The sequence below is a fragment of the Hyposmocoma kahamanoa genome, unplaced genomic scaffold (genome assembly GCF_003589595.1).
Source record: "Hyposmocoma kahamanoa isolate Upper Pololo Valley unplaced genomic scaffold, ASM358959v1 78, whole genome shotgun sequence".
Lineage (NCBI taxonomy): Eukaryota > Metazoa > Arthropoda > Insecta > Lepidoptera > Cosmopterigidae > Hyposmocoma > Hyposmocoma kahamanoa.
In genome coordinates, this window is record NW_020653945.1 from 15533984 (window position 1) to 15561055 (window position 27072).

The 27072-nt window shown below is 36.4% G+C and overlaps 1 protein-coding gene across 4 annotated transcripts in view; it reads left to right on the forward strand.

Moving 5' to 3' along the window:
- LOC113232792 (putative ATP-dependent RNA helicase Pl10) overlaps nucleotides 1-10332 on the forward strand; it is a 33629-nt gene extending 23297 nt beyond the window's left edge. For all 4 annotated transcript variants that reach the window (XM_026467585.1, XM_026467584.1, XM_026467586.1 and 1 more), the window contains exons 5-13: nucleotides 35-178; nucleotides 1564-1775; nucleotides 2370-2495; nucleotides 4643-4997; nucleotides 5791-5917; nucleotides 6618-6770; nucleotides 7143-7338; nucleotides 8889-9058; nucleotides 9451-10332. In XM_026467585.1, the coding sequence (XP_026323370.1) occupies nucleotides 35-178; nucleotides 1564-1775; nucleotides 2370-2495; nucleotides 4643-4997; nucleotides 5791-5917; nucleotides 6618-6770; nucleotides 7143-7338; nucleotides 8889-9058; nucleotides 9451-9554 (1587 nt within the window). In that variant the 3' untranslated portion in view covers nucleotides 9555-10332. The remainder of the gene's footprint in view (nucleotides 1-34; nucleotides 179-1563; nucleotides 1776-2369; nucleotides 2496-4642; nucleotides 4998-5790; nucleotides 5918-6617; nucleotides 6771-7142; nucleotides 7339-8888; nucleotides 9059-9450) is intronic.
- The last annotated feature ends 16740 nt before the right edge of the window (nucleotides 10333-27072 follow it).

A 27072-nucleotide genomic window follows, 5' to 3' on the forward strand; every position in this document is an offset into this window, starting at 1 on the left:
GATTGTAATTAAAACATATATGTTGTGTTTGTAGAATGACTGGACAGTCCCGCTACCTCGCGACGAGCGGCAGGAGCTGGAGCTCTTTGGCACTGGTAACACGGGCATTAACTTCTCCAAATACGAGGATATTCCGGTGGAGGCGAGCGGGGACCGCGTACCGGATTTCATCACTAGCGTAAGTTCTAACATTATGTATTTATTCAATACAGTACTTCTTTAATTAACGACCTCAGTGGCTCAACGGTTTGTACCGTGGGCGCTGAATGAAGAGGGCCCGGGGTCTGTTTCCTTTAAGACCAATTTGGGAAATAAACTTTTCGGAATTGATTCTGCTCTGGATGTTTGCAGTGTCCCAGACTAAATTCCGTTGCACTGGTACTCATAGTACAGGCCATTCCCCAGTTTGAGACTAGGTAACTGTTATTATTATTTCGAATATCTAGTTTTGCCTCTGCTCTCTCTCTAAATGATGAATTAAAAATCGAACAGACAGTATTCCTCATAATTATTATTATTGTTATGGCGCATCCCTAGCAGCCGCTATTCTGTGGTTCGCGACGCACGCGCCGGCCCTGTCATTGACTGCCTTTTCAAGACGTGTGCAACGAATATAATAAAAATGTAATTTGTTATTCCATTTAATAACCGAAGAATACAACTCAAATTAATTTGGAGTCCGATTTACATTACCCATCCATCTTCGTAAGAAACAATTATAGCATAACTATGTTCCTTTGCCATATTTTTTGAAATTTTGTTACATTCGTAATGAAATAGAATAATAAATTTTTATAGTGGTGTAGCCAACACAATGTTTAAATTATTATAGCCAAATTAGTACAAGACTCAATATTAGTCTTATGCAGACAGTCAATCAAGAGTGTACTATCGAACAATATAAACGTACCTCGTGTTATCCAATTATCTAGTTTTATTACATTTAGAACAACTAACTTCACTCACTATATGGCGACCCTGTCAGACCCCGCGATGGTGGCTTATGTGAAGAAGTGATCGGTAAACATTGGAATTTTTGGTGGATATATCTACAACTAACTAAAACTAACCAAAATTACTGAATGAATTGCCTGCGTGCATTCAAGACTCATATGTAGAAGGGAAATGTAAATACAAAACTAAAAAAATACTTGTTAGAGCGAATCGCTTGTGGATGGATAAACTCACAGTGGTTTTTGAGCTACAGCTGCATGTATTTAGCCTTTGTATAATGCATTAAGTTAAATAAAAGTCAAAACTTTACTTTTTAACCGACTTCATAAAAAGGAGGATGTTCTCAATTCGCCTGTATTTTTTTGTCTGTATGATACGAGATAACTCCGGCCGATTTTGATGATAATTTTTTTGTTGGAAAGAGGATACCTCGGTATTGGTCCCATTTAAATTTGAAGAAAATATTCCATCTCTAAGGGTGGCAAATTAGATGAATCCACTTTCGCGCACTTACCGGTAACCGATTTCAATAAAACTTAGCAAAAAGATGTAATTACACGAATTTTTGAGGTTGGTTTTTTTAAGTATTCTGTATTGATATTTCCACAGTTTGAGGAAGTTAACCTGACAGAAATAATGCGCTCGAATATAGCGCTCGCCCGCTACGACAAGCCGACGCCGGTGCAGAAGTACGCGATCCCGATAGTGCTCGGACGCAGGGACGTGATGGCATGTGCGCAGACTGGCTCCGGTAAGACAGCGGCGTTCCTCGTGCCGATACTCAACCAGATTTACGAAGCCGGACCCGTTAAAAACATGGGGTGAGTGTTATTCCTACACATCGAGTATATAACCAGAAATAGAGACGAAATGTCATTTAATTTGTTTGAAAACTATTCTGCCATATCATTACTATGACCACTGCGCTCCGATTGGCTAGCCCGAGTTCGAAACAATTGACGGGTGTCGTCAATGGGTGTCGTCAACTGTTTCACTTCAAATCGACCAGTTGACTTGAGCTTTGCTATAATGGACGAAAATTTCAAAATTACATATATGTATAATATTTAATTACCGATGAAATGTGATTCCGTTTGTTTTGTAATTAGATGTTTTGCTGTTTTTCCCACACCACCAAATAGAAGAGTACGGCATTGTTAGAGATATTATGTTTATTACAATAAATACAGAATATTTTTTGGAATATACGGAGACGTACGCACAGGTCAGTAGTTGGCCTGTCTATATTTTAGTGCAAACGGGAGTTGATATTTATAAGAGCTGTGTCGCTAATGTGTTACCAGGAATATATGGCCCTTATTTCGTCTCTATTTCTGGTTATATACTCGATGTTCCTACATTGTCGAACTAATGCCAGCATTACGGTATTATGTAACTTGTATTTATGTCTGCAGGCCGTACAACCGACGCAAACAGTGCCCCCTGGGCTTGGTACTGGCTCCCACTCGTGAGCTCGCTACTCAGATTTACGACGAGGCAAGGAAATTCGCTTACCGCTCCCGTGTGCGACCTTGTGTTGTGTACGTATTCACATAATTATTATTTTCTTTCCTTAATATAGGATATTACAAACTGTTATTTTACTAAAGGTGCTATGTAGCTTTTTATAGTCTGTCCTTTTTGAAGACGAAGTAAAATGACAGTTCATTACGCAAAAGTGTGGCCCGCTTACGAGAAAAGTGCTTGTGGTCGATAAATATTCTGTTGACCATCGATTCAATATTGGTCACGTTTATGGAATACATGGCCGAACGTGTTTCATTTGAATCATCCTCGATCCATTATTCATCCAACTACCGTACAAGTTCACTGTATTTAGAATTATATTTATGAAAAATAGAAAGAGGAGACATATTTTAAAGTTGTTTTTAATTGATTCAATATAGATAATCATATTCGGCTATTCTTGTTCAAATGTATATGAATAAAAATTGACCTCGGTACGAGTGGGTCAACTGCCAAAATAAGAATAAAGAAGGCAATAACGCAGTTAGTAATCATTAGAACGTCGTATTTTCATTTCACAATTCAGTCGTTTTTGGTAAAATTTTGTCTTCTTTCACAATCTATCGATAAAACTATCGACAACAACTACATAATTTTTTTTAAAACTGGCAACCCTACAAAAGTAATTTTACTCTGTCTTCAAAAAAGACAGACTATGTTTAAGTAAAGAACTAATATGACTCCGCTTCATTTTTCAATACAACGGAACACAGGGAAAATTGTTCTATTTACTTGATATGATGAATTTATATGCGCCTTTAAATAATGTCAGCGATCCAAAAAATAAAATATAAAGTCTACAATAGCAAAGCAAGAAAACTAATACTATATGAATCATTTACATTCTTATAACATTATATGATTAATGAGAATAAACCTGATGAAGGAAAAATTACCGCTAAACTTCAAAAGAAAATTTATGGGCGTGCGTATTTCCCCGCCCGTCCTTACTTGCAGTGCTCAAACTTGGTGTTTGATGAATCATCAGAAACAGTTACGTCCTCAATCTAATTTTTTTAAATAATAGTGCTGTGACCAAATTAATCGCCGAATTTCACCGAGTCAATTTAATTTCAGTCAAATTATAATATTGACTTTTTTAAAAAGATGTTGATATCGATAATGTGATACTGCCTCAACTGATGATTTTGACTCGTTTTCCGATGAAAGTGAATAAAAATTTAAATGAGATATTTTTTCGTTTCAAAATTTTGCTATTTGTTTGTCAGTTGACTTGTACAGATTGTTCTAGTGAACTTTGTTTATGTAACTAACACTACAACAACTACAGGTTGTCATTGTTATCAATTAAAATACTTAGGTACTATTATTTATATAAACTCTATATTGCTTAAATAAATGGTAATTTGTCGACTTCTTAGGTTTTCGCGATTGTTGCGAGATTTTTCTGCATTTAAATCGCGTATACTTGTTTTTTCGAACAAACCGACGTTTCGGGCCCTTTACAGGTCCCATGGTCACGGTTGACTGTCAACATCAACAACAACAACAACAAAAAAAATAGTTTCATTTCCTAAATGTTAATTGTTTCATCTAGAACTGAAAACAAATGACCCGAAAAATAATCTAAACGATCGAGTCACAAAATTTCCAATCGTTTTCTCGTGAGAATCGTTTAATATGGTTACCGATATAATTTAGATCACATCCTTATTTACGTTGCGATGACAAGTGTCAAAAGGTGCCTCTTATTTTGACGACTATAACAAAAAAAAAAACAAGGAAAGAAATGATTTTTAGTACAAGTAGAACTCCTTGTGAAAGAGTTCGTCCAGAGAGGCACTGCCATCTTTTACCTATTTCTGCCGCCAGGCAGTAATGTGAGCATTGCTGCGTTCCGGTTTTGAAGGGTAAGGGTACTGGTGAAATTACATGTATAGGAATCAGGACAGGTGTGTCGCTTACCACCAGGCGTACGACTTGTTTGTCCCGTCACTTGGTATCATATAAAAAGAATAGACTTATAGCTCTGAAAGGCATCGCAACTTTTAAGGAGAGGCGTGTCGCTCAACACCAGGTGTAGGATTTCTTCGTCCCGTTATTTGGTATCATAAAAAAAAATATCGATCCCTTGGTTTTTGGTAATAGATTTAACGCTGTATCTAAGGAATATGGCTAATTATTTACAATTATTCGACAGATACGGTGGGTCACCGATACACGAACAGTTCCGCGAGTTGGAGCGCGGATGCCACCTTCTCGTGGCAACTCCGGGCCGGCTCGTCGACATGCTAGCGCGTGGCCGCGTTGCGCTCGACCACTGCCGCCATCTAGTCCTCGACGAGGCCGACAGAATGCTCGACATGGGTTTCGAGCCGCAGATCCGCAAGATCGTCGTGGGTCACACCATGCCAAAGACCGGCGAGCGACAGACGCTCATGTTCTCCGCCACTTTCCCAAAGCAGATTCAAGTGTTGGCGCAAGATTTCCTTTTCAACTACGTGTTCCTGGCTGTAGGACGAGTCGGGTCTACGTCTGAAAATATTACTCAGAAGGTAAGGTTAATCCAACTAACATTTTAAATTTAGACAAAATTGGGTCATTTTATTAAGAGCGGTTACACATGTCTTTTATCAGCGATGCAAACGCGATGCAGTCGCTAATCGTTTACCCTTTACACGTGCAACCGCGCGACTGCATCGATTAAACCGCCTATAAATCGCAAGTGTAGCGATGCAATCAACGCAATTGCATTGCTGCTAAAAGTCACCGGTGTAACAACTCTAAGAGTTATTTTCTACTCTTTGACGCTTTCTAAACAGCATTGTAATAATAGATATGGCAACATAGTCAATCTCAGTGGCCCAACGGTTTGCACCTTGGGCGCTGGATCAGGACGACTCGGGTTCGATTCGCGATAGAACCAATTTGGAAACAATTTTTTCAAAATTAGTCTACTAGAATGATTTAGGTGTTCCGAGTAGCGCCTGAGTGAATTCCATTGTGCTTGTACTCATAGTATGTTTACCTAATTTGCGACCAGATAATTGGTGCGGTTGTTCGATACTTGACTATTATTACATTGTCGTCGGTGTTTTGTAGTGTAGGCGAAAGCGCCGTTTCGATTTTTTTTTCAGGGGAGAATGTTTTACTTTTTAACGACTGCTTGAAAGTATTTACGTCCTGTTTTAAATTCAACTTTAAAACTTAATTAAAACCGTAAATATTTTTAAAATAGTCGTTAAAACCTAAAACATGCTCCCCTGAAAAAATGTTTCAAAATGGCGCTTTCGCCCTTTCGTCATAACACCGAATTTATGTAACTGAGGAAATTTATACTGTTTGCAGGTGGTGTGGGTGGAAGAGTCACAAAAGAGGTCGTTCCTGCTGGATTTGCTGAACGCCTCCAACCTGCTGCAACGCTCGCGACAGGAGGAGGACCAACTCACTCTTGTTTTCGTTGAGACTAAGAAAGGTAGCAATTTGTAATTAAATTAATAATAATAATAATAACGCACACGCCCCGAACTCGGGAAACCCTGTGTCGCGGGTGCCATGGACACACATATAGACCACCACAAATTACACCCAAACTCATGGGACAAATAAATGTAGGCCATACAAATGTTTCTTCCGGCCCAAGAATTGAACCTGAGACGTCTGCGTCAGCAGTCCAGTATGGTAACCGTTCGGCCATGGAAGCGGTTAAATTGTATTATTTAATTTATTAAATCATTTTTACGTAAAGCGTTATGCGAGATATTCAATTAAGGAAAAGCAATTCGTAACGTGAAGTCATTAATCACATTTTGACTTCAATAGTGTTGCAAATACCTCACTCTAGTGTCGTTTTAGTAGTTTTATTGTCACAACTTAGTAGTAGTAGCTCCTTGTGAAAGAATTCGTCCAGGGAAGTATGTCACCTTGCCTATTTCTGCTGCCAAGCAGTAATGTCAGCATTACTGTTTTTCAGTTTTGAAGGGTCCTTACCCTTTGTAATTTCACCAGCACCCTTGTGCTGGTGAAATTACAGTGACACTGCCTCTCAGATCGATTTAAAGCTCTTGAGTGGTACTGCCACTGTTATGGACAGGCGTGTAGCTAACTATCAGACGCACGACGTTGTTCGTCCCGTCATTTGATATAATAGTAATAAAAAAACTGTTTGGTGTCAGGCGCGGATCAACTAGAGGAATATCTGGACACGGAAGGGTACCCAGTGACGTCTATTCACGGCGATCGCACTCAGCGCGAACGTGAAGAGGCACTTCGTCGCTTTCGCACTGGACAGACGCCCATCCTTGTTGCTACAGCAGTAGCTGCTCGAGGTATACATTTATAACATTGTTTTCGCTTCTCATGATCTAAAAATACGTCAATATAACCTTTCAATGCATCCTTTAATACCTAGGGAGTAAAAAGTACCAAATTTTGTAATTTACTTCGAGTGAACAAACTCAAACAGCCAGAGGTACGCTCAGTTTTTTGTATCTGACTGGTTGGAAAAAAAATACCGCGAAAACTTCAGAATTTTCGTTCGTAATTTTGTTGTAGAGCGAAAACGATTGAAATATTTTTTTTTAATCTCGCAATCGAAGTGAAAAGTAAACTTTTCACCCCGAAACTAAAAGCTAATATAAACCAATATCAAGCCAAATGTTTAAATACTTTAATTTTCTACTAATGAACGGTATCTCTAGGCTTGGACATACCCCACGTGCGCCATGTGATCAACTTCGATCTTCCGTCGGACGTGGAGGAGTACGTGCACCGCATAGGGCGTACTGGCCGCATGGGCAACCTCGGCGTCGCCACTTCCTTCTTCAACGACAACAACCGCGGGCTGGCCCGCGATTTAGTTGAGCTGCTGGTCGAAGCGAAGCAAGATGTGCCCAAGTGAGATTCCATAGAATAAGCTGCAAAATCACTGATCTATCTCTAAAGAAAAGGAATCTCGAGTTTGTTCGGCATTCATTTTCTCCGATTGTAATGCATTTTAACTTTAAGCAACTTCATAGTTTGTATTCTGTAGTTGTGCTATTAATAAATTCAAAGAAAAGTATCACACGTCAAAGTTGCTAATTTTTAACTACTTAAAAAATATACAACGACATTGGTGTCTTATTCTTAGTCATGCTCTTGAAGATACAACTCTTCGACAGTCCCACTATAAACTCTATGTTGCAATGTTGGAACGAATATAGAAATCATTTTTAAAATTTTTGTATAAAAAAACTTTATGGGTACTATCGTTATATTATGTACCCTACACCATTTATTTTGGTCATGGTATCGTACAGATCGCTAGAGATCAGACGAAAAGTGGCGCTTCTAAAATATTTTTTTAACTTAATCTATTGGCTCAAATTCTCTTTTTTGTCCGGCCAATATCACGTTACATCCTTCGTCAGCGCAAATATCCTCTGTTAAATTTTCATTAACCTGCACAATGACACTAAGGGTCGTATTCCAGAACTCTACTCAATGCTCAAGTCAGGACTTGAATATTGCAGTGAGCACTGAAAATCATACTCAAGTCCTTGCCATTAGGGTCGTATTTCCAGTGCTTGAAATCATACTCAATTCTGCTCAAGTCCTGACTTGAGCATTGAGCAGAGTTCTAGAATACGACCCTAATATCGAAAGTGAAGTGATCGAATCCTTAACTAGGACAAATGATATTGACGTGTCCAGAAACACTGAATGGTGAAATTACAGGCACATGGGATTTGTCAACTTCACTCAGGGTGACGAGCACAGTGACAATGCCCCTCAGATCTTTGCAATTTAAAGCTCTGAGTGGCACTGCAACTGTTATAAACAGGCGTGTAGCTTGCTATCAGACGCACGATTTGTTCGTCCCGTCACTTGATGTAATAATAATAAAAAAAATATCTAACATCCGATGGTTACTATTTGAAGACCTAATTATACTTGAACACCTTTGGCCGGTGATCGACTCAACCTTTATATGACTATGACTTACAAGTTTAGTTATAACTACTGTAAGTGTAAGTTGTACAAAATAAATAAACAATTGTACATCGTTTAAGAAATCAACGTATGTCGTTAAGCTAATTATTAATACAAAGATCGAACACTTACAAAAAAAATTCCTTCAATCCGACCGGATTCGAATCGACGTCTCCTAGGAAACCGTGCCAGACGCTATGCCAACTACACCACGGCTAAAAAGTCGTTGAAAACCTAAAATACAAAGATCCGACAACAAGCACATAGAAAAATTCGTAAGGTCCGCTGGTTCGTTCCGTGGCTTGGTTAGCCAAGCCAAAGCGTCAGGCCAAGTTTGTTAGGAGACGTCGTCGGTTCGAATCCGAATTAAGAATTATTTTGGGAGTAATTTCCCAAAAAATAGTTGAATATCAATTCAATAAAAAAATTAATATATCGCTAAGAGTTTAAGAAATTAATGTGATCGCTTGCAGCTGGCTGACGGACACGGCGGCCGACGGTCGCTTGGGCGGTGGGGGTCGACGCACGGGCGGTAGCCGCTCGAGCGGAGGACGCTTCGGCGGCACCGGCTTCGGCGCACGCGACTTCCGTACGCAGCCACGCCAGCCACCGCGCTCTGCTGGACCCTCTTCCATTGGCTCTGGTCAGTGTACTTAATGACGATGACATTTGCCTTTTTTTTATATTTTACTATCCAGTTATGGTGACACATTTAAGATATATCTTATCTTCGTTTTAGTTTGGGTGAAACGTATATCGTACATGGAACCAAATACTGTCGTAACTCAAAATTGTGGAATTGAGAAAACACAATAAGAAAAAATACTCATATTACATACCAAAATGGGATCTTATTGGGATTAAGTGGTTATTTTCATTTGTACATAATACTTAACTATCCATCACGGAAATATGTACGAGTATATTGGTTTCATTAAGTTTTTTTTTTAATTTCAAATCGTATTTGGTTTCGTGTGGGATATGTTTAATTTACTTTTAATAATTTATTATTCGTGATATAAACTATTTATACAGGTTTCGCGTACGGAGGCGGCGGCGGTTCATATGGCGGTAACTACGGCGGGTCGTACAGCGGCGGCGGCGGCAGCAGCGGCGGGCCCGATTGGTGGGACTCGTAAGCTGACACACGCGCACCGCCCTCCTCACACGGCCACTACTGCGCCACATAATAACCACACCGAGCCTGTTCGTCGTAAATTACCATATAATGTAACATCTATGGCGACGGCTACGTCGCTTAGCCCCGTAGCCTAGGTGATTCTAAATCGTCTTCGTCTACGACCAACGAGCGGACGTGAACGGTGGTGATTATGTAGGCTTCTGTCCTACTCCTTCGTTTATAACTTAAGCGATGTAAAACTTCTAGATTAATATATTATTTTTATTCGTTACTTTGTATCTCGATTACGAATCATGCGTACCTGGAGCCGAAGGTCGGCAAATACCCAGTCATACCCAGTCGTGAATATTGCAGTTGGTGGACTGTGGTTCGTAAGCGGGACGCGCGATATCGGACTGAAATTGACCGTGACTATTTAATGATAGGTTGATAATTGTTTATACGATGGACGAGAGCGGTGCGAGAGAGAAGTGCACGAGGGCCGGGGGGCGTGCGAGGGCGCTGAATCTCAGGCTCGAGCCCGGCCGCCGCCCCCCCGGCACGTTTCTTGATATATTACATAGATTCACTGAAGGCTTAACAAATGTCTGTGAATTTACCCGCGAGAGCGATAGATCGCAATTAACGGAGTTAGCGTAAATTATTATGATGATGATCACACGTTTCGTTTGCGTCACGCCAAAAGTGACACGCACGCGTTTTGTCATATTTAATTAACGGATATGTGGAAATAGTTGATTAATATAGAAATATTTTTGATCTGTATCGTGAATGCGTAATGAATCATTGTAACTGTGTATTTTCGATTCGTCCCTATTTTCCTACAGTCTCATTGCTGGCTCACCCTGACAAGGAGTTTCAAAGCATTTATGCACCCTGACTCGATGTAGCTCTTGAAGCAGTAGATTCTAGAAATTTTATAGTACCGATACAGTATCATAGTGATTAATAACTAAATTTTATCTGTAGAAATCCCATTATTGTAACATCTGTCATCAACGTGGTCTCTATAATTTGAATGTGAATTTACCAATAAAATTTAAGAAACAATATATTCGATTTTTATTTTATTTACTTCCCGGTTTATTTTAACAAAAAAAATGTTGACTAAAAGTATGAAGTCCACTACAAAGACGTGAAATATCTTGCCGCATTGCAACCCGTATCCGGGTCTTATGTGTTTTCGTCTATTACGCAGTTAATGGTGAGCGTTGATGCACATCATGTAGGATCAAAAGTAGTGTGTTTCTACTTATTTCTGGAGAGTCAATATCGAGTGTTGTCTTTTTGTGTTTCGTTGTGTTGTTAAATAACATTATTAAACGCGCCCAAACATAAAACAACCTTCGATTGTGACTAGATTTTAACTTCTTTCACAAACGCAACGACACTCGGTTGCGAAATCGATATTTTCATACAATTGCAATTGCCGCATCCGGCGACAGTGTCGTAGATTTCATATTAATTGTATGGAAATAGAATACTCGCTTCTATAGTTGCTTGTATCTAACACAAGATACACGTTTGCGCGGCGCTTAGACTCAATTTATATTGCGGCGGAACGGAATGGAAGCGAAGTTTTGTTACGATATTGTACACAGCGTACATTACTTTATGGTCAATTATGTAACGTGAAAACTAGATAAGAACTCAAAATCACGTCACGAGTCTTCCGCGGAATTCTTGCGCATGCTCGAGAATGCTCGCGCATTCCCGAGAATTCCGCAGCTGCCGTCGGCGACGTATGGCAAATCGCGGGAAGTGGCACAAATACTCCAGCATTGTAGCGTCCGTGCGCATCTACTCGCATAGCGGGGCGAAATTGACACTTCCGTTCCGCCGCAATGTAAATTGAGCCAACGCAGTTAGCACCAGTTTACGAGAAACGAGCTATGAGTGCCCAAAGTACGGTAGATTAGGTGCTGTTCGTAGTACTTTAGTAGGTGAATAGCTGTAGGTACATACTTTTCAGTGAAACATTGGGGATGAGTTGGAACTAGAATGCATTTAGCGGCAAATGTCGCTATATCTATAATATCTAAAAGCGCTGAATAGTATACTAAAATGTTAATACACAATCAACCAATCAGAGGGTCTACATTATTGCAAGAGCGAGACAGAGTATTCCTTTCTCGCTAGTACGAGTATAGAGATACGCAGCTTCGGGACTTGACGCGCAGAACAGTATTATGTACTAGGCGCAGAACAAAATTGTCGTCGTCGTGGCAAGTAGACGTAACGTATGCAGTTACAATAGCACCTAGACGTTTTAGAAAAAGTATGTGGTCTGATCATATTTTTGCACATGATCAACAAGGGCACTCACGCTATGCACGTTTGTTAAAAATGTACCTGTTGCAGTTGCCCCATATTTGTTACTTTGGTTTGTGAGCGCAATGCACTTTCGCCGCACTTAACTTAGGAGCAGAGCAGAACAGGTATCCGGTATGGTATATTGGAAGTTCGTATGTTCTTGATATTTGGCATTCTTAAAAAGCCTCAAACTATGGTACGTAGTGGGCACACGTAAAATAAAATCGTATTCTGAAGAAACGAAGAAAAAAAAGAAGAAAGAAGTTTTCAAAATAAAGGAGGAGGTTCTCATTTCGGCTGCATTTTATTTGTATAATATTCCGCGATTACTCCGAAATTTGTAAGCCGATTTCGATGATTCTTTTTTCTTGAAAAGGGATACCTTTGTAGAAGAGGTTCCATTCAAATTTGAAGAAAATATTCCACGTCTAAGGTAAAGTGCGGTAGTACTTCCCTGGACGAACTCTTTCACAAGGAGTTCTACTGCTACTAAGTTTATTTATTCAATATAGCACAGAATACTGTGATGCGCGTTCCCATTATGTCGTAACGTTTTATTTAACGTTAGACGACTGTCGCGTCTAGCCTGTTCCCATATCACGACTATCTGTCGTGACTGTGTCATGAGCGTTTATTTTATCGTTGAACGATTGTCGTGTTTAGCTGTTCCAACTAGATCGTGACGACTATTTATCGGTTCACAGTAGCCGCCTTCTCGTTTACACGACATAATCGTTTGAAGCTGCGATTATCTGTCGTCACATTTTTATCGTCACGTTTTATTTATCGTCTGACGACTGTCGTTCTAGCTATTCCCATTGTCACGACAGTCTGTTGCGTTATCCTGACAGGGTCGACATCTCAAATTATTAAAAAGTATAGACGTAGGTGAATACGTTGATTTAAAGAGACATGTTTGTTGATCGGTCTCCAGAATATCAGTGACAAAATATACAATTTAAAATAAAACGTTAACTTAATTGCTAACCAAGCTATACGCACCACATATTGCAGTTAGAGATATTTATAAATATAGTCTATTTATAAGACAGTAACGTCAAAAAAGTCGTGAACGACAGTTAATCGTGTTGTTCTATGTGTGAACAACTTCATTTAAATATACAAGCCACGACACTTTCTGTCGTCACGACATAATGGGAACACGCCCTAACAAGTAGAATAATAATGTACTTAACAACCCTACGACTACCGTAGTGTAGGATAGTGTAGGCATTGGGGCGCCGAACAGGCGGGAATTGTACTGCTTGTCCTAATGTACATATTATTCTATGGCCTTTAATTCGAGGAGACTCGTGCTCAGCATTGGGGCGAATAATGAGATGATAAAATTACATATCATACACCTGAAGGGCAATGAGAGGAAATAGGATATGTTTTTGATGAGTATGGGTAATTTGGATCGTCTTTGCACATCGCTACTTAGCAGTGGCGAAAGAAAGAATAATATTTATGAACAATTATAATTATAACAATATCAAAAATATGATTTCAAGAAAGTCAGCACATGTAGAAGAATCGTTTTTTATGGACCCTTTCGCTACTGTTATTTAGTATTGATTTGTAATGCAATTAGAATTTAAATTCTATTTTGTTTTACAGATCATATAATATGAAGACGATTAACCCTGTATGCGCTCCGCTTCTTTAAAATTTCATTATTATTAATTTACCTCATCGATTATGTTCAATAATGGCCAACGGCTTATTGAATACTTCTTTTTGTGGCGCCTTCATTCGAGATCGCGTCTAGAGCGGGCGGGATCCCGCCGAGAAGGCATCCACGGAATGCCTAAAAGGTGACTCGTGGATAAATTACGGACATTTCTTCCATTTTAACGATTCCTTTTATTATTTAATTTATTTTTATTGTATGTTACACATTTGGCTTGTAACAATGTTTGTTTTGGGTCTCATTAGCATAAAACTCACGCTGGGGTTAGAGGAAAAAATTAGGCGTGGCCATTTTGATTTCTCGATAGGTTTTGACGGCGTTATTCGTAAAGAGTTTCATGAGTCTAATAAAAGATATAGTGGGATGTCTCAATTCCGTAGTAATTTGTCGGTTTTTTATAGTGTATCGACTGTGACATAATAAAACAATTAATTTATCATCGGTGAGGAGGCCGATTTCGATCAGTTGATCGGCCTGGCGCGGCTGGACGCTAATAGTTTTATGTAAGAGGTAATTTTTATTAATTGGCCGCTGATGGAGTGGATGGAGGGATAATTAAAGTTTACTCTCATGCGGGATCTGTCAATATGCAATGACGCACATAACTTTCCGATATGATGGGAATTTTAGGGATTATCGTTTACCACTAAATGTTTAATAAAAATTAATGTTCTGCGGAGTGAAGAGAAGATTTATTATCGTAATTTTCTTCGATAAAATAGGTTAACATCTAGTCGGTTTGTAAATTTAGTAAAAAAACATTTTCACATTCTGGAGTCATAGGAATTCCTAATTTTTATTGCCTCAAGAAATCTCGAAGCTTTTCAACAACAAGAAAAGTTAATAAGCGTGATTAGATTGAGATAAGATCTACCGTTGGTTTATAATGAAATGCTTGCGTGAGCACACGACGCAAGCCAGATCTCTCTATTTAGTATTTATTTGTTTTGTAATATTCAACTTCCGATACAAAAGATCTATTAGTTTTGAGAACATGCTCGTTTAGTGGTTCAATTTGATATTTAGTACGTTTATGTTATTAAAATATGTATACAGCAATACAAAGTTCTGTGGTATTTTTGCACTTCAAAGGCGTTACATAAATACGCGCTCAAAAATTTTAGATTTGCGCCAAAAACGTTCGGTTTGTGCATTTGTTAAGCTTTATGTGGTGCCGTCCACTAACTGAAGCGCGGCTACAGTGACAAAATATTTTTTTGAGATATCATACAAAAACCATAACCCAGTTTTAGAATATTGGAATTGTTTAATGATATATCAGCTTATGCATCGTTAGGGTAAGTTCCGATAAGTAAGTAACATGTTAACTAAAAAATATATAAAAATTTTATATCTATCCATCTAAAGAGAAGAAAGGGGCTTGTCAGAAATGTAGTGTGGATTCGTGGTCTCTGTCTGCCCTGTGGGATACAAACGTGATATGTATATATTTCGTTAGCAGTTAGAGCTACCAAAATTAGTATTAGGGAGAAATTTAAAGATCGTCACAAAATAAGTATTTTTGATCCGAAAATAATATCTTCTAAAAACGGTATATGCAACAAATATACTCATGGATATAGTATAAGCAGTCATAGAGTCATAGGAGAGGGAAAAAATTACAAATTATTTTACAAGTAACAATTTCTCTTCTAATTTTTAAGTCCATTGAATTTCAGGATGTTTAACCACCATGACATTAAATTATTTTTGTGAAATTACTCCAATAGTTTGTTATAATTTATTAATACAAAGATCGAACACTTAGAAAAAATTCCTTCGATCAGGCTGGATTCGAACCAATGTCTTCCAGCAAACGGAGCCAGGCGCTATGCCAACTAAACCACGGAACGTACGAGCGGATCTTATGATTTTTTCTACGTGCTTGTTGCAGATCTTTATTTTTGGGTTTTTACGATTTTTTTGTCATACCTCCATCTGTGAGAAATCTATTTCTTCATTCAGCCAGGTACCTTTACATCTACCAAAAGCTGACTAGATATGTCGCTTTAATAATTGTAATTTTTAAGTTTAGTGAATGTCACGATATTTGACCACCATGATATTCAATTGTTTTTGTGAAATTACTCCTCTAACCACTCGACAAACCTGTATTATCAGGAAATTAAAAAAAAAAATGAAAAACAGTCGACTATTTTTTTTTTAAATGAGGCCTAAAATAAAAAAGTCAAATAATCGATTTAATTTTGTTTACTATACTTATTATGGGGATTTCACTGTGTGTGGGTGTACTGGTAAATGTGCCTATGTGTGTAAAAGAAAAGCTTTGAAATTACTGTAGGTACTTATTGTATATTGTGCTTTATATATAAAGTATTATTAAAAATGCAAGGGTAATCTACCTACCTACAACCGCAGCTGTCAATTCTAAAAGAGTCATTCATGGTAGATAAGAGGACCCCGCGGTGGTCTGCGGCCACATACCGCGGGCGCACGCGCCGCTCTTGCCCTGGCGGACGTCACAACGCGTGCTATGAATAACGGTATGGCTTTAGTTAATAGAACTTGAAGTATACTTGTATTAGTAAATACGACAGCTGTTACGACAATTTGTATTGTAGAGCTTAAGATATTTCACGCTTAAGTTAGCTTTATATTTTAAATTAGTAATAAATATGTCTAACATAACATTGATTTCATTAACATGACCTCAAACCGAATAACTTCCAATACTACTAGCACTAGAGCAATGATAAACAAAATCCAGAACATTCAAATTATAACTACTGTTGGGTAATTTTCCGAAAAATTTCAAATAGTGGTGATTCTAGCGAAAAAATTTCAGACCATGACCCAACACTAATTATAACCTATTTAGAGAAGGCCATATAGCACATATAGTGCTAATTACTCAGCCTCCGAAAAACCCGTCAAGTGTGTGCAAGCCCGTGTGATATTATTAAAAAATACACAAATGTATTATATTATACAACTAGTGTTGTAACGAATAGTATATTCCGCCGAATACAAAAACAGAAACTATTCGTCCTGATTAACCTATGTACGAAAATTGGCACAAAAAGCGTCACTTACTGTACTGACTTCAGTTATGATAAATAATTTTGTACAATGCAACAATAAAGACACTTTAATTTTCATGTTTATAATTTAAATTTATTACGTAATGAAGAAAGTAATTCGCTCATCTTAACACTTAATTAATTTTTTTCCAAAATTACAATTACGCCAATTTAGCACCAAATGAGCGAATTGTTTACTTCATTTCAGTTATCCTTCAGAAACTTAATTTTATTTTGGTTTTCAGAAAATAAGTGCCTTTTTAACCGACTTCAAAAAAGGAGGTGGTTCTCAATTCGTCTGTATTTTTTTTTTGTATGTATGTTACGCGATAACTCCGCTATTTGTAAACCAATTTTGATGATTCTTTTTTGTTGGAAAGAAGGTACCTCAGATGTGATCCCATTTAAATTTCAAGATAATATTCCACCTCTAAGGGTGGCAAACTAGAGGATGAATGACTTTTGAGGTCGGTTTTTTTAACCGGAGGTTAGGTTATTAGACATGCATATCTCTTACGTGCGAGTAAAAGCTTTATGCATTGCCCAAGCAGGTTCAATTCACCTATTTAACTCTAGTGTTGTATCGTTAAAGCGTCTTATTAGTCATTTGTTTTTATGTGAGTAGGTATTTATTTTATTAGTGTTGCGAATTTGTCATAGTATATTAAATAGTTATAATTTAAGGCTCATTAATTTCAACTTAATGTGTACCTATCTAATGGTGAGGACCTATAATATATGATATATAATTATATGATGGAGAGCCATTTCCATCATTATTTAAGTTTTTGTTCTGTAAGATAGCCGTATTGGCCTTTCAATAAATAAAAAAATGAGTAAAAAACTACCTACATGATTAGTGTGTAGTATTCAATTAATATGATGTCTTTCGATCTCAGAAGAATAACTTGGTTATGTTATTTACATTACTTTGATCTTTTAGATAAAAAAGCGAAAAATTGTATACTTCTACCGTATAAAACTATTTTATATAAATACATATGGCACCCTTGGTGTAATAAGACAACATCCGCTAATTGACAACTTTTCAGGAGAGAGGTTTGATTCTTAGAACGAAATTAGTCGATAACTTTTTACGCTTAAATAGGAGACATAAATACGTGATTTGTGTATTTTGAAATGTTTTCATTAATTTCGTGTGATAAAAGCATTTTTGACATAATAGTAGCTCCTTGTGAAAGAGTTCTTCCAGGGAAGTACGGCCACCTTACCTATTTTTGCCGGCAAGGTGTAATGTCAACATTACCGTGTTCCGGTTTCGAAGGGTAAGGGTGCTGATGAAATTACAGGCACATAAGATTTATCAATGTACGTCTCCGTGTGACGGGCGCAGTGGCAGTGCCTCTCAAATCTTTGCGTTGTAAAGCTCTGAGTGGCACTGCAACTGTTATGGACAGCCGTGTAGTTTACCATCAGGCGCACGACTTGTTCGTCCCGTCACTTGATATTATAAAGAAAAATATATATATTATACCAAATATTGTCGTAACTCAAAAATTGATGGAATTTAGAAAATTGAATTTGAAAGTTGAAAAGAAATACTGAATGGACTTTATTGCGAATAATGCGGTTATTTTTATTTTACACAATTTTTATTTAGCCATTCATAAACGAAAATAATATAAATTTAGTGGTTTCGTACACAAATTTTTTGATCTTTCAAATCGTGTTTTTTTAATTCTACAATTTTGAGTTACGACAGTATTTGATTTCATGTGCGATTTGTTTTATCGTGTTCTCATCGACGTAATATAGTGGAAGTTTAAATTTAACTTACACAACTTGCACTAAATTGCTCGTTTTAAAAATATTTCAAACAAAGAATTTACAAAGACGCAATGTCAGTTAAAAAACCAATTCAGCAATGGTCTTCGTGATTTATTGATTTTTTTTAGTTTGGTACAAAAGCTTGGCAGCATTGTTCCGCAAATTTGAAGAATACAACCATATTTTTCAACACTATTGTTTAAAACCCTGCACCATGTGGTTAAAAACATTTGAAGAACTATTTTGTTTGTGTTAAAATCTGTATAAAAAATTATGTTAATTTTCTCTTTACATTGAAATGTTTTAATTTGATATAATGTCGTGCTGATATTATAATTAACTTAGTAATAGTAGAGATCTTTGTTAAAGAGCTCATCCAAACAATGATATAATGAGCATTACGCGTTCCGGTTTTGAAGGGTAAGAGTGCTGGCGAAATTACAGGCACATGGAACTTGTCAACTTGTGTCTCAGGGTGATGGGCGCAGTGGCAGTCCCATTTGCTAAGCTAACTTCCCTGAGAGGAACGAGCAAGAGACTCTAGGTATTGCTCTTTACACTTTGAGTCAAATTTGTGTGGAATCTAGACCCATGTCGTCTTTCCATACATCTTTATCTAACACGCAGTCTTGAATTTTGTTTGGGAAATGATAATTAACCGACTTCAAAAAAGGAGGAGGTTCTCAATTCGACTGTATGTTCTTTTTTTTCTTTTTTTTTTGTATGTATGTTACGCGACAGCTCCGGTATTAGTGAACCGATTTTCATGATTCTTTTTTTGTTGGCAAGGGGGTAATTCCGTAGTGGTCCCATTTTATTTTGAAGAAAATCATCCACCTCTAAGGGTGGCTGTTCACGCATGAAGATTCATTTTTATAAATAGCGCCTAACTTTAATTTAGGAGCAATTATTTTAATGGTTGATTTTGCTATTTCTCCAATTCGAGGCGTTTTTCTCTCTATATACTTTGAGTAGTGATTTTTATTATCTCCAGTGTCAAGTCCTGTATAGTGGCGAACTAGGGGATATTTCAATAAAACTTGGCAAATAGACGTACTTCCACGTACTTTTGAGGTCGGTTTTTTTAGTACTCTGTAGTGAGATTATTTTAATATGTGCTCCGGAAGCTTATTATAAAAATGTAAACAGTTCCCAACAAAAGAATCGTTAATGTAACGAATGTAAAATAATAAGCCGGTCAATGCAATAACTGGAAATGTACAGACTACATGTATAGTCCTTTTATTATTACATAATTCAAAACCTTTTTAAATAAATTAATTAGAAGCTTCAAAACAATGGTATTACAAAACAACAAATTTCAAATCTTTAAGAAAGACATAATTATTCATCATCATAAATTTTACTGGCTTCCTCCTGTTCTATAAACAAAACAACTCAAAGATAAATGGAAGGGAACTCTGTAAATCAAACAGAAACAAATAACAATGTATAAAAACAAACAAGTGAATTTTAAACATTACTTACACGATGAAAAAAATAGAAAACAATTCTATTACAGGAACTTTTAACTTTAAAATCTGTTACTCAGATTTTGTCACGCTTGACAAAAATGTACCATTCTTTTGTTCAAAGTCCCATAGGAACGAAATCGTTCACAATATTTTACAATTACCAACAATGGACAATATGTCCAACCTACGTCTTGTTTAGAAAACATTACTTTATGTAAATAGAAATCGAAGCCCACCGTGGTGGACTAGACGTTCAATAAAGTCATAAATTACGTTAAAATGGGTTTTTAAATTTAAGAATATATAATTAGTTAGACAGTTTGTATAAATAATGGTAATACGGCACATGTCGTTTGCTGGCTCATGAATCTGACCCCGGCCGATTGTGCCATTGCCAGGGAAAACCCCCATTTAAAAATTAATAATTATCTTTCAGGCCATGGGAGAGGCGAGATTCTAAAATAGATTTTGCTAAATTTTCTTCATTTTATTATCGTATCTATGACTTAGGAACAGTACGCTAATGCGGCCCAGAACCCAGTCACGCCGACCGCGTCACTAGTTACCGCCATTAAATCGCAACTGCATTACTCCTCCAAGTCTGAGGAGATAGTAGAGTACGTCAGCCACAACGCGAAGTGAGAGTGCCGATCGAACATCTGTCGACTTCCATGAAGATGGAGTTTTAGCTGAAGGGTGTCATATATCGGCGATTCCGAGGGAGGTCACTTAACACTTAGTCACTTAACTAGATTGCGCCTTACGACGCCCATAAGTGGACTTCGCGTAGAATAGTTGTTTAGTTTTTTTATATTATATGTATATTAGTCCTTAAGATATATATTATATGAGTCATTACATGATATAAATGAATAAATAAGGTAAAAATAAATCCTCGAATATGCAGGTGTTAGGACTCTGACCACGATGTGAGATGGGCCATCGCAACAATCCAGGTTAAAACCATCCGATAATCCCCACCTGAACAAATTGTCCTTACTCCGACCAACCTGAATCCAAAGCTTATTTAAAGACTTCCAGATAGGCCATGGCAATTCGTGTCCAGGAGGAACTCTCAGAAGGCATAATGCTAAATAAAAAACATATATTATAGAACCTCTTACCAAAATATGGTGTTCTGTAATCAAAACTCGTACCTTTGCTATAATAAAGCCACATGTGATAGTATGTCAATAGTGCTTTTACCACAAGAAAGTCATTAAAATAATACAAAGTACATGAAGCAAGAGAAAAAACACGTGATGAATAAATTTTTTGAAATATCATTAAAAAATCCTAACCCAGTTTTAGAATATTGTAATTGTTTAATGATATTTTAGCTAGGTATGCATCATTATGGTAAGTTTCGATATATCGGACCTAACTTAAATATTACTATTTAAATAGTTAATTTTGAAGTCTATCTTCTGCTTTTTAAAACCGATATTTGACTACTTGTCACTTATGTTTTAGTTAGTAGAGCGAAAACCACGTATGTGATTTCTATGTAATTCTGACGAAGATAAAAATGTGGTGTGAAATGTAGTAAACACAATAATGTGTCTACTTAGCATTTTAATTAGTTAAATTATGCCTCTTTCAGATACTATGGGAAAGCGGGGCAGTTTGATATAGGGGGCACATTCATATACCTGCATTATCTCCATACTTTCAAACATAATATTAAAACGTGCCTTTGTACGTGTGAGTAATAGACATGCGATGATGCAGATCACTAGTTACCCGTTGTCGTTCGACAGGTCACAAAGTGTTTTCATAGCCGTTGACTAAAAAAATAAGCGACACAAATACGAGTGCCACTGCAGTTTTGTTCACTTTATAGGGTTTTATGTCGTAGTATAGGGTAAACTAGTGTTTTCAATAACTAGATTTGCATGTGATTTTGAGAGAATACATAAAGATTTTTTTAAATAAATATATTTTTCTAAACTGGCTGGTGGGGTACTTTTATACATTAGTGAGTGGGGCAGTTTGGTACGTATCAAAGTGCTCCTATTAGTTATTTTGTACTAAAAATGTAAAACGGTTTCAACAAGTTATTGTAAAGAGGTGAACTAGTGATATTTTGCGCTATAGTCAGCTCTTCCCCCTGTATTTCTACTTCCAAGACTACATTACAAAGAACACTTTTAAAATGGTGCCCTAGAAAGAAGTCTTTATCTAGCAAGTGCTGAGATACATTTAGCATCATACTTTATGAACAGTTGATCACCTAGTGCTGATAATACATGGCAACCAGGAATGGCACTACGTTGCTTCACACATCAAAGTACCCCACAGGTGTGGCAGAATTGGACTGTTCTAATTTTTTGTTAAAATCAAAATTTTTCAATTATTCAACGCTATTTATGAAAGAAAAGATTAAATTAGTAATGTTTATTAGTTATATCATGAATTAGGTAGAAAAAATATTCATTATAATTTGATATAGTAGCCAAAATTAAAGTTAAAAAGGTGGACGAATCTGCCCCGCTTCCCCCTACATTACTTTAATAATATATTTGAGCAAGATTTTATAAGTTTTTCTTCAATAAAAATGACTAAAAACGAGCTATGTGAAAACGCGTATGCGAGTTTTCACTCTAAGGCGACGACATGTTAAATTTTATAACTCTCATGTTTAAGCATAGAATGGTGAAACGAAAAGTGAAGAACTTCAAACCTCTCTCCTGAAAAATTGCCATTGCGAAGATGTGGCCTTATTACATCAATGGTGCGAAGTTTACTTTACAATTGTACAATTAATTAATATTGTCAAAAGTGTTATTCATATGTTAAAATGTCGTCCGTAGCCGTTCTGAATTTCAAGCTAGGTTATAACCCCTATAATGAAATTAAATTTTTATTGAATTGATATTCAATATCTTTTTGGGACATTACTCCACTAGTTTGTTTTAATAATTATTAATACAAAGGTCGAACACTTAGAGAAAATTCTTTTTATCCGGCCGGATCCAAACCGACGCCTCCTAGCAAACCGTGTCAGACGCTATGCTAACTAAGTCACGGAACGAACCAGCGAACCTCACGAATGCTTCTATGTGTTTTTTGTCGGTTCTTTGTATTTGGTTTTCAACGACTTTTTAGCCGTAGCGCCATCTATGAGAAATTTATGAATCTCTATTATGAAAATTATTTAAACTTAAACCGCACCGGTTGAAAACAAAAAATATTGTGCGTAATCATAAATGTAATAAAATCACAAAGCTAAAATTAAATGAGTCTAATAAGGAGACCTTACATTATAACGTTAGCTAATAAAATAATTATTTTTTTTGCGAAGGTCGTAGAGACTACTTACTAGAATGAATTTTGAATCACTATAATTTGCCTTGCAGCATAAAAAATTTTATTTTATATAACTTTCATGCAAAAATTTGTAATATATTATACATTTTTATTATATTTTATTTCTTTATTTATTTTATTTTTGAGGGCACAAACAGCTTGTATCACAATGTAATAGAAACTATATTAAATAATTATAAGCAAATACAGTTCTCTACTGAAAAAATACAATAGCAAAATACAGCATTGACAATACTCAACAACTAAATGACATTGTACACACACACATGACACATTATAGAAGCAGCGTACATTACGCAAATTAGCACGCTTTAGTAATAAAAAATGAATTAGATAGTACTTTCTTAACGTACGCCCAGCTTGTGTTAAACAAATTAAATCGTAAACAGCAGAAACTTTGTTAAAATTATTGCTCGCACGCCATATAAACAAATATCATGCAATAAAAAATATATCATGCAATCCGATTAATCGCAACCTAATACTCATAACATACTCGTATAATAACAATAATATCTATAATAATGTGGATAGTCAAGTGTTTTTCTGAACTTTTCGCTACCCGTCTCTATAACTTAATTAATAAAAAACTATGAAAAAGGCCTTTACCATAAATATGTTTAATTTATGAGTGCCGTAAACAAAAATTTCTAAACATATTTCTTCCCATCTAAACTGTCACTTCAATCGACACCTGCTGCCCGGTGGATTAATTTATAACCCTTTATTTACGTTAAATGCTTAGAAAACTGGCTAACAAATAAAAGACTTTTATTATACATAGTTTGGATGTAATATTCGTGGTTATTATTGGCTGTATTTTAGTAATAATTGCGAACCTGTTTTGGCCTGTATCTCTGGTAGGAGGGGCGTCTTCAAGCCACGCCTATACAACGCCTACCCCGGGAATACACTACGAAACATATATCACATAAGACCATAAATATGTGGTTACATGTGTATGTAATAATAATTCACTTCTCTATTGAATATTTTTGGTCACAGCTAATCATTATGTAAGCTTATGGCGCGTAAAACATAAAATTCATGTTCCTTCAACATTGTATAATTTATCTATCTTCTGTTTAGGTTGTTGCGAAGAAGCGATGTTGTATTTCAAATTGGTAGGTACGAGGTGCTAGTACAAATAAAGCACAAGAGCTTCAAGATCTTTTGTCTCACTGATCGCAAATGAATATGGCAGCGGTTACCACTTCTTGACCATCTGACTGTTTGCTGTTTTGAATACAAATATATTAATAAAGCAAATAAGCGGAAAATAAACTAATTTAGTTACAAAATTTTTAGCGATAATGCGTTTTATAAAACGTTTTTAATATTTATATGTAAACAAAACCCCCAACCACAATCTTTAATACTATAATTATCTAAGCAAAAAAGATTCTATACAATTTTTTTCATTGCATATCATAGAAACCATTTATTACAACGCCACAACGTAAAAAAACACATTAAGAAAGATATAAGAAAGATATAAAGCTAAGTAAGTTAAAACAAGAAATATAATAAAATAGGTAACAAAAATAAAAAAGTAAATAAAACAAAAATAAAATCATAATCGAGTTCTTAGGTTTTCGCGATTGTTACACATAAGAAATGAAACTATTTTTCCGAATTGAAATCGCGTATACTTGTTTTTTTCGGGCCCATGGTCACGGTTGACAGTCAACCGTGACCATGGGAACTATAAACGGCCCGAAACGTTGGTTTGTTTGAAAAAACAAATATACGCGATTGAAATCCGGAAAAGCAGTTTCACTTACCATAAAATCATAATAACAGGTAATAAGAAAACATTACATAGTCAACACAATTAGAGTAAATGTCATGTGTGCGGCTGTGGCGTATGTAAAAGGATCCACTCAGAAAGTACTCCATTATTATTGATACAAAGATTTTATAAACAAAAAAATATCGATCCCACTTGACTCGAACCAGCGACTGTTGTCTCAACGTGGTTATCGCTCAGCTAAACAGAGCGACCCAGCAGATGTTACGAATTACTCTTTGTTCCTGTTGAGTACACTGAGGTCATACTGCCTGCAGTCCTTTAACTAACGTATAATCAAGATTTTTAAAAATATCGAGTTATTAATATATATGGAATTGGCGAAATGAGATCTACAACCCAGTAAGCTGTTTTTATACCTTATTAACCTACTTCAAAAAAGGAGAAGGTTGTTATGCGATTACTGCATTTATGAACCGATTTTGATGATTATCTTTTGTTGGAAAGGGGTACAGTATTAGTCCCATTTAAATTTGAAGAAAATATTCCACCTTTAAGGGTGGCAAACTAGGGGATGAATCCTGTATCGCGCACTTTCCGCTAACCGATTATTATATTATAGACATTATATTATAGATGTAATTCCACGAACTTTACTCTCGTTTTTTTTTATAAAAAGGTTATAATTATTTAGTCTTATTGTTAACCAAAATTATAAATTAATTTCGAAGAAAAAAGTTAAGGTGCTAATATCTTTAAAATTACCTAAATGCAAATGCGTTAGTTTTGCCAAGCAGGGCAGTATATAAAACTGTTTGTTCGTCAATGAAAAAGTGACGCAAACAAACTCCCTCAGTAAATAAGGACTACCTAAAATGAATCATAATAAAAACATAGCAGATGCTTTATTTCCCATGCCATCGAAACGATATCTCAAACCCTCGAGCAAAGGTAAAGTAAATAAATAAATAATAACCGTAATACCTAAGTGAAAATAGGGTACAGACAGCTCGATTAATAGATGACTGCGGCAGATTACAAATAGCTGCTGTGCGATTTATGGGCTCAATTACCACCTTTTGTGCACTATAGATATTCACTAATAAGGACCATGGTTATGGATATTTAGGGCCATTTATCAGGTGTGAATATATATTGGTTAATAGTATAAAATAGGTGACCTATAATCAAATTGATTGAGCTCTGTAACTAAAGTAATACGAGGAAGAATTGTAAACGGGCACTGTATCCAATATTTGTTTCCAATCATTCGAATTCTTTTAAATGTCGAATGTATAATGTTGTAGCAGCAGCAGTGTTCCTTGTGAAAGAGGTCGTTCAGGGAAGTACTGCCACCTTACCTATTTTTGCCGTCAAGCAGTGATATGATCATCACTACGTATCCGTTTTGAAGGGTATAAGGGTGCTGGTGAAATTACAGGCACTTGGGACTTGTCACCTTGTGTCTCAGGGTGACGGGCAAAATGGCAGTGCTTCTCAGATCTTTGCGACTTAACGCTCTGAGTTGCACAGCAACTGTTATGGACAAGCGCTTACCACCAGGCGCATGAATTATTCGTTTCGTCGTGACCGTTATTGTTTAAAATACCATCTGCAATAAAAACGCTATATAGGTAAAAATGTCGCTGACAATAAGTCGGCGGTCATGACTCGATATATACTTAAAGTAAAAAATGCTATAGCTATAAAACCTTTATAACGAACAACAACACCAATAAAAGATAGTTACAGCTATAAACTAAGATTAATTGTCCACTTCATCTCAGTATGAGCCGGGAACTGCGGAAGCTGAACATTTACTTGTTCCATAAATTACATGAAAAACTTTGATGTAATGGCCCAACTTTCAAGTTATGTTTATACAATGCGACAAACATTAAGGAAAAAGCAGTTTTTAACTAAAGTTACCAATCCACCAAAGTTATCAATTATTAAGGCGAGTCACAAGAGGAGAAGCTGGAAAAACTGTTTTGCTACATCAAATGGTTTGGTGTTTACACGATACACCTAAGGATATTGTCTAAAGAATGTGCTAATTCATTACATGATAGGATATACTTTAACCGATTATATAAAACAGGCTCAATGAAAGTCTAAAACGAATT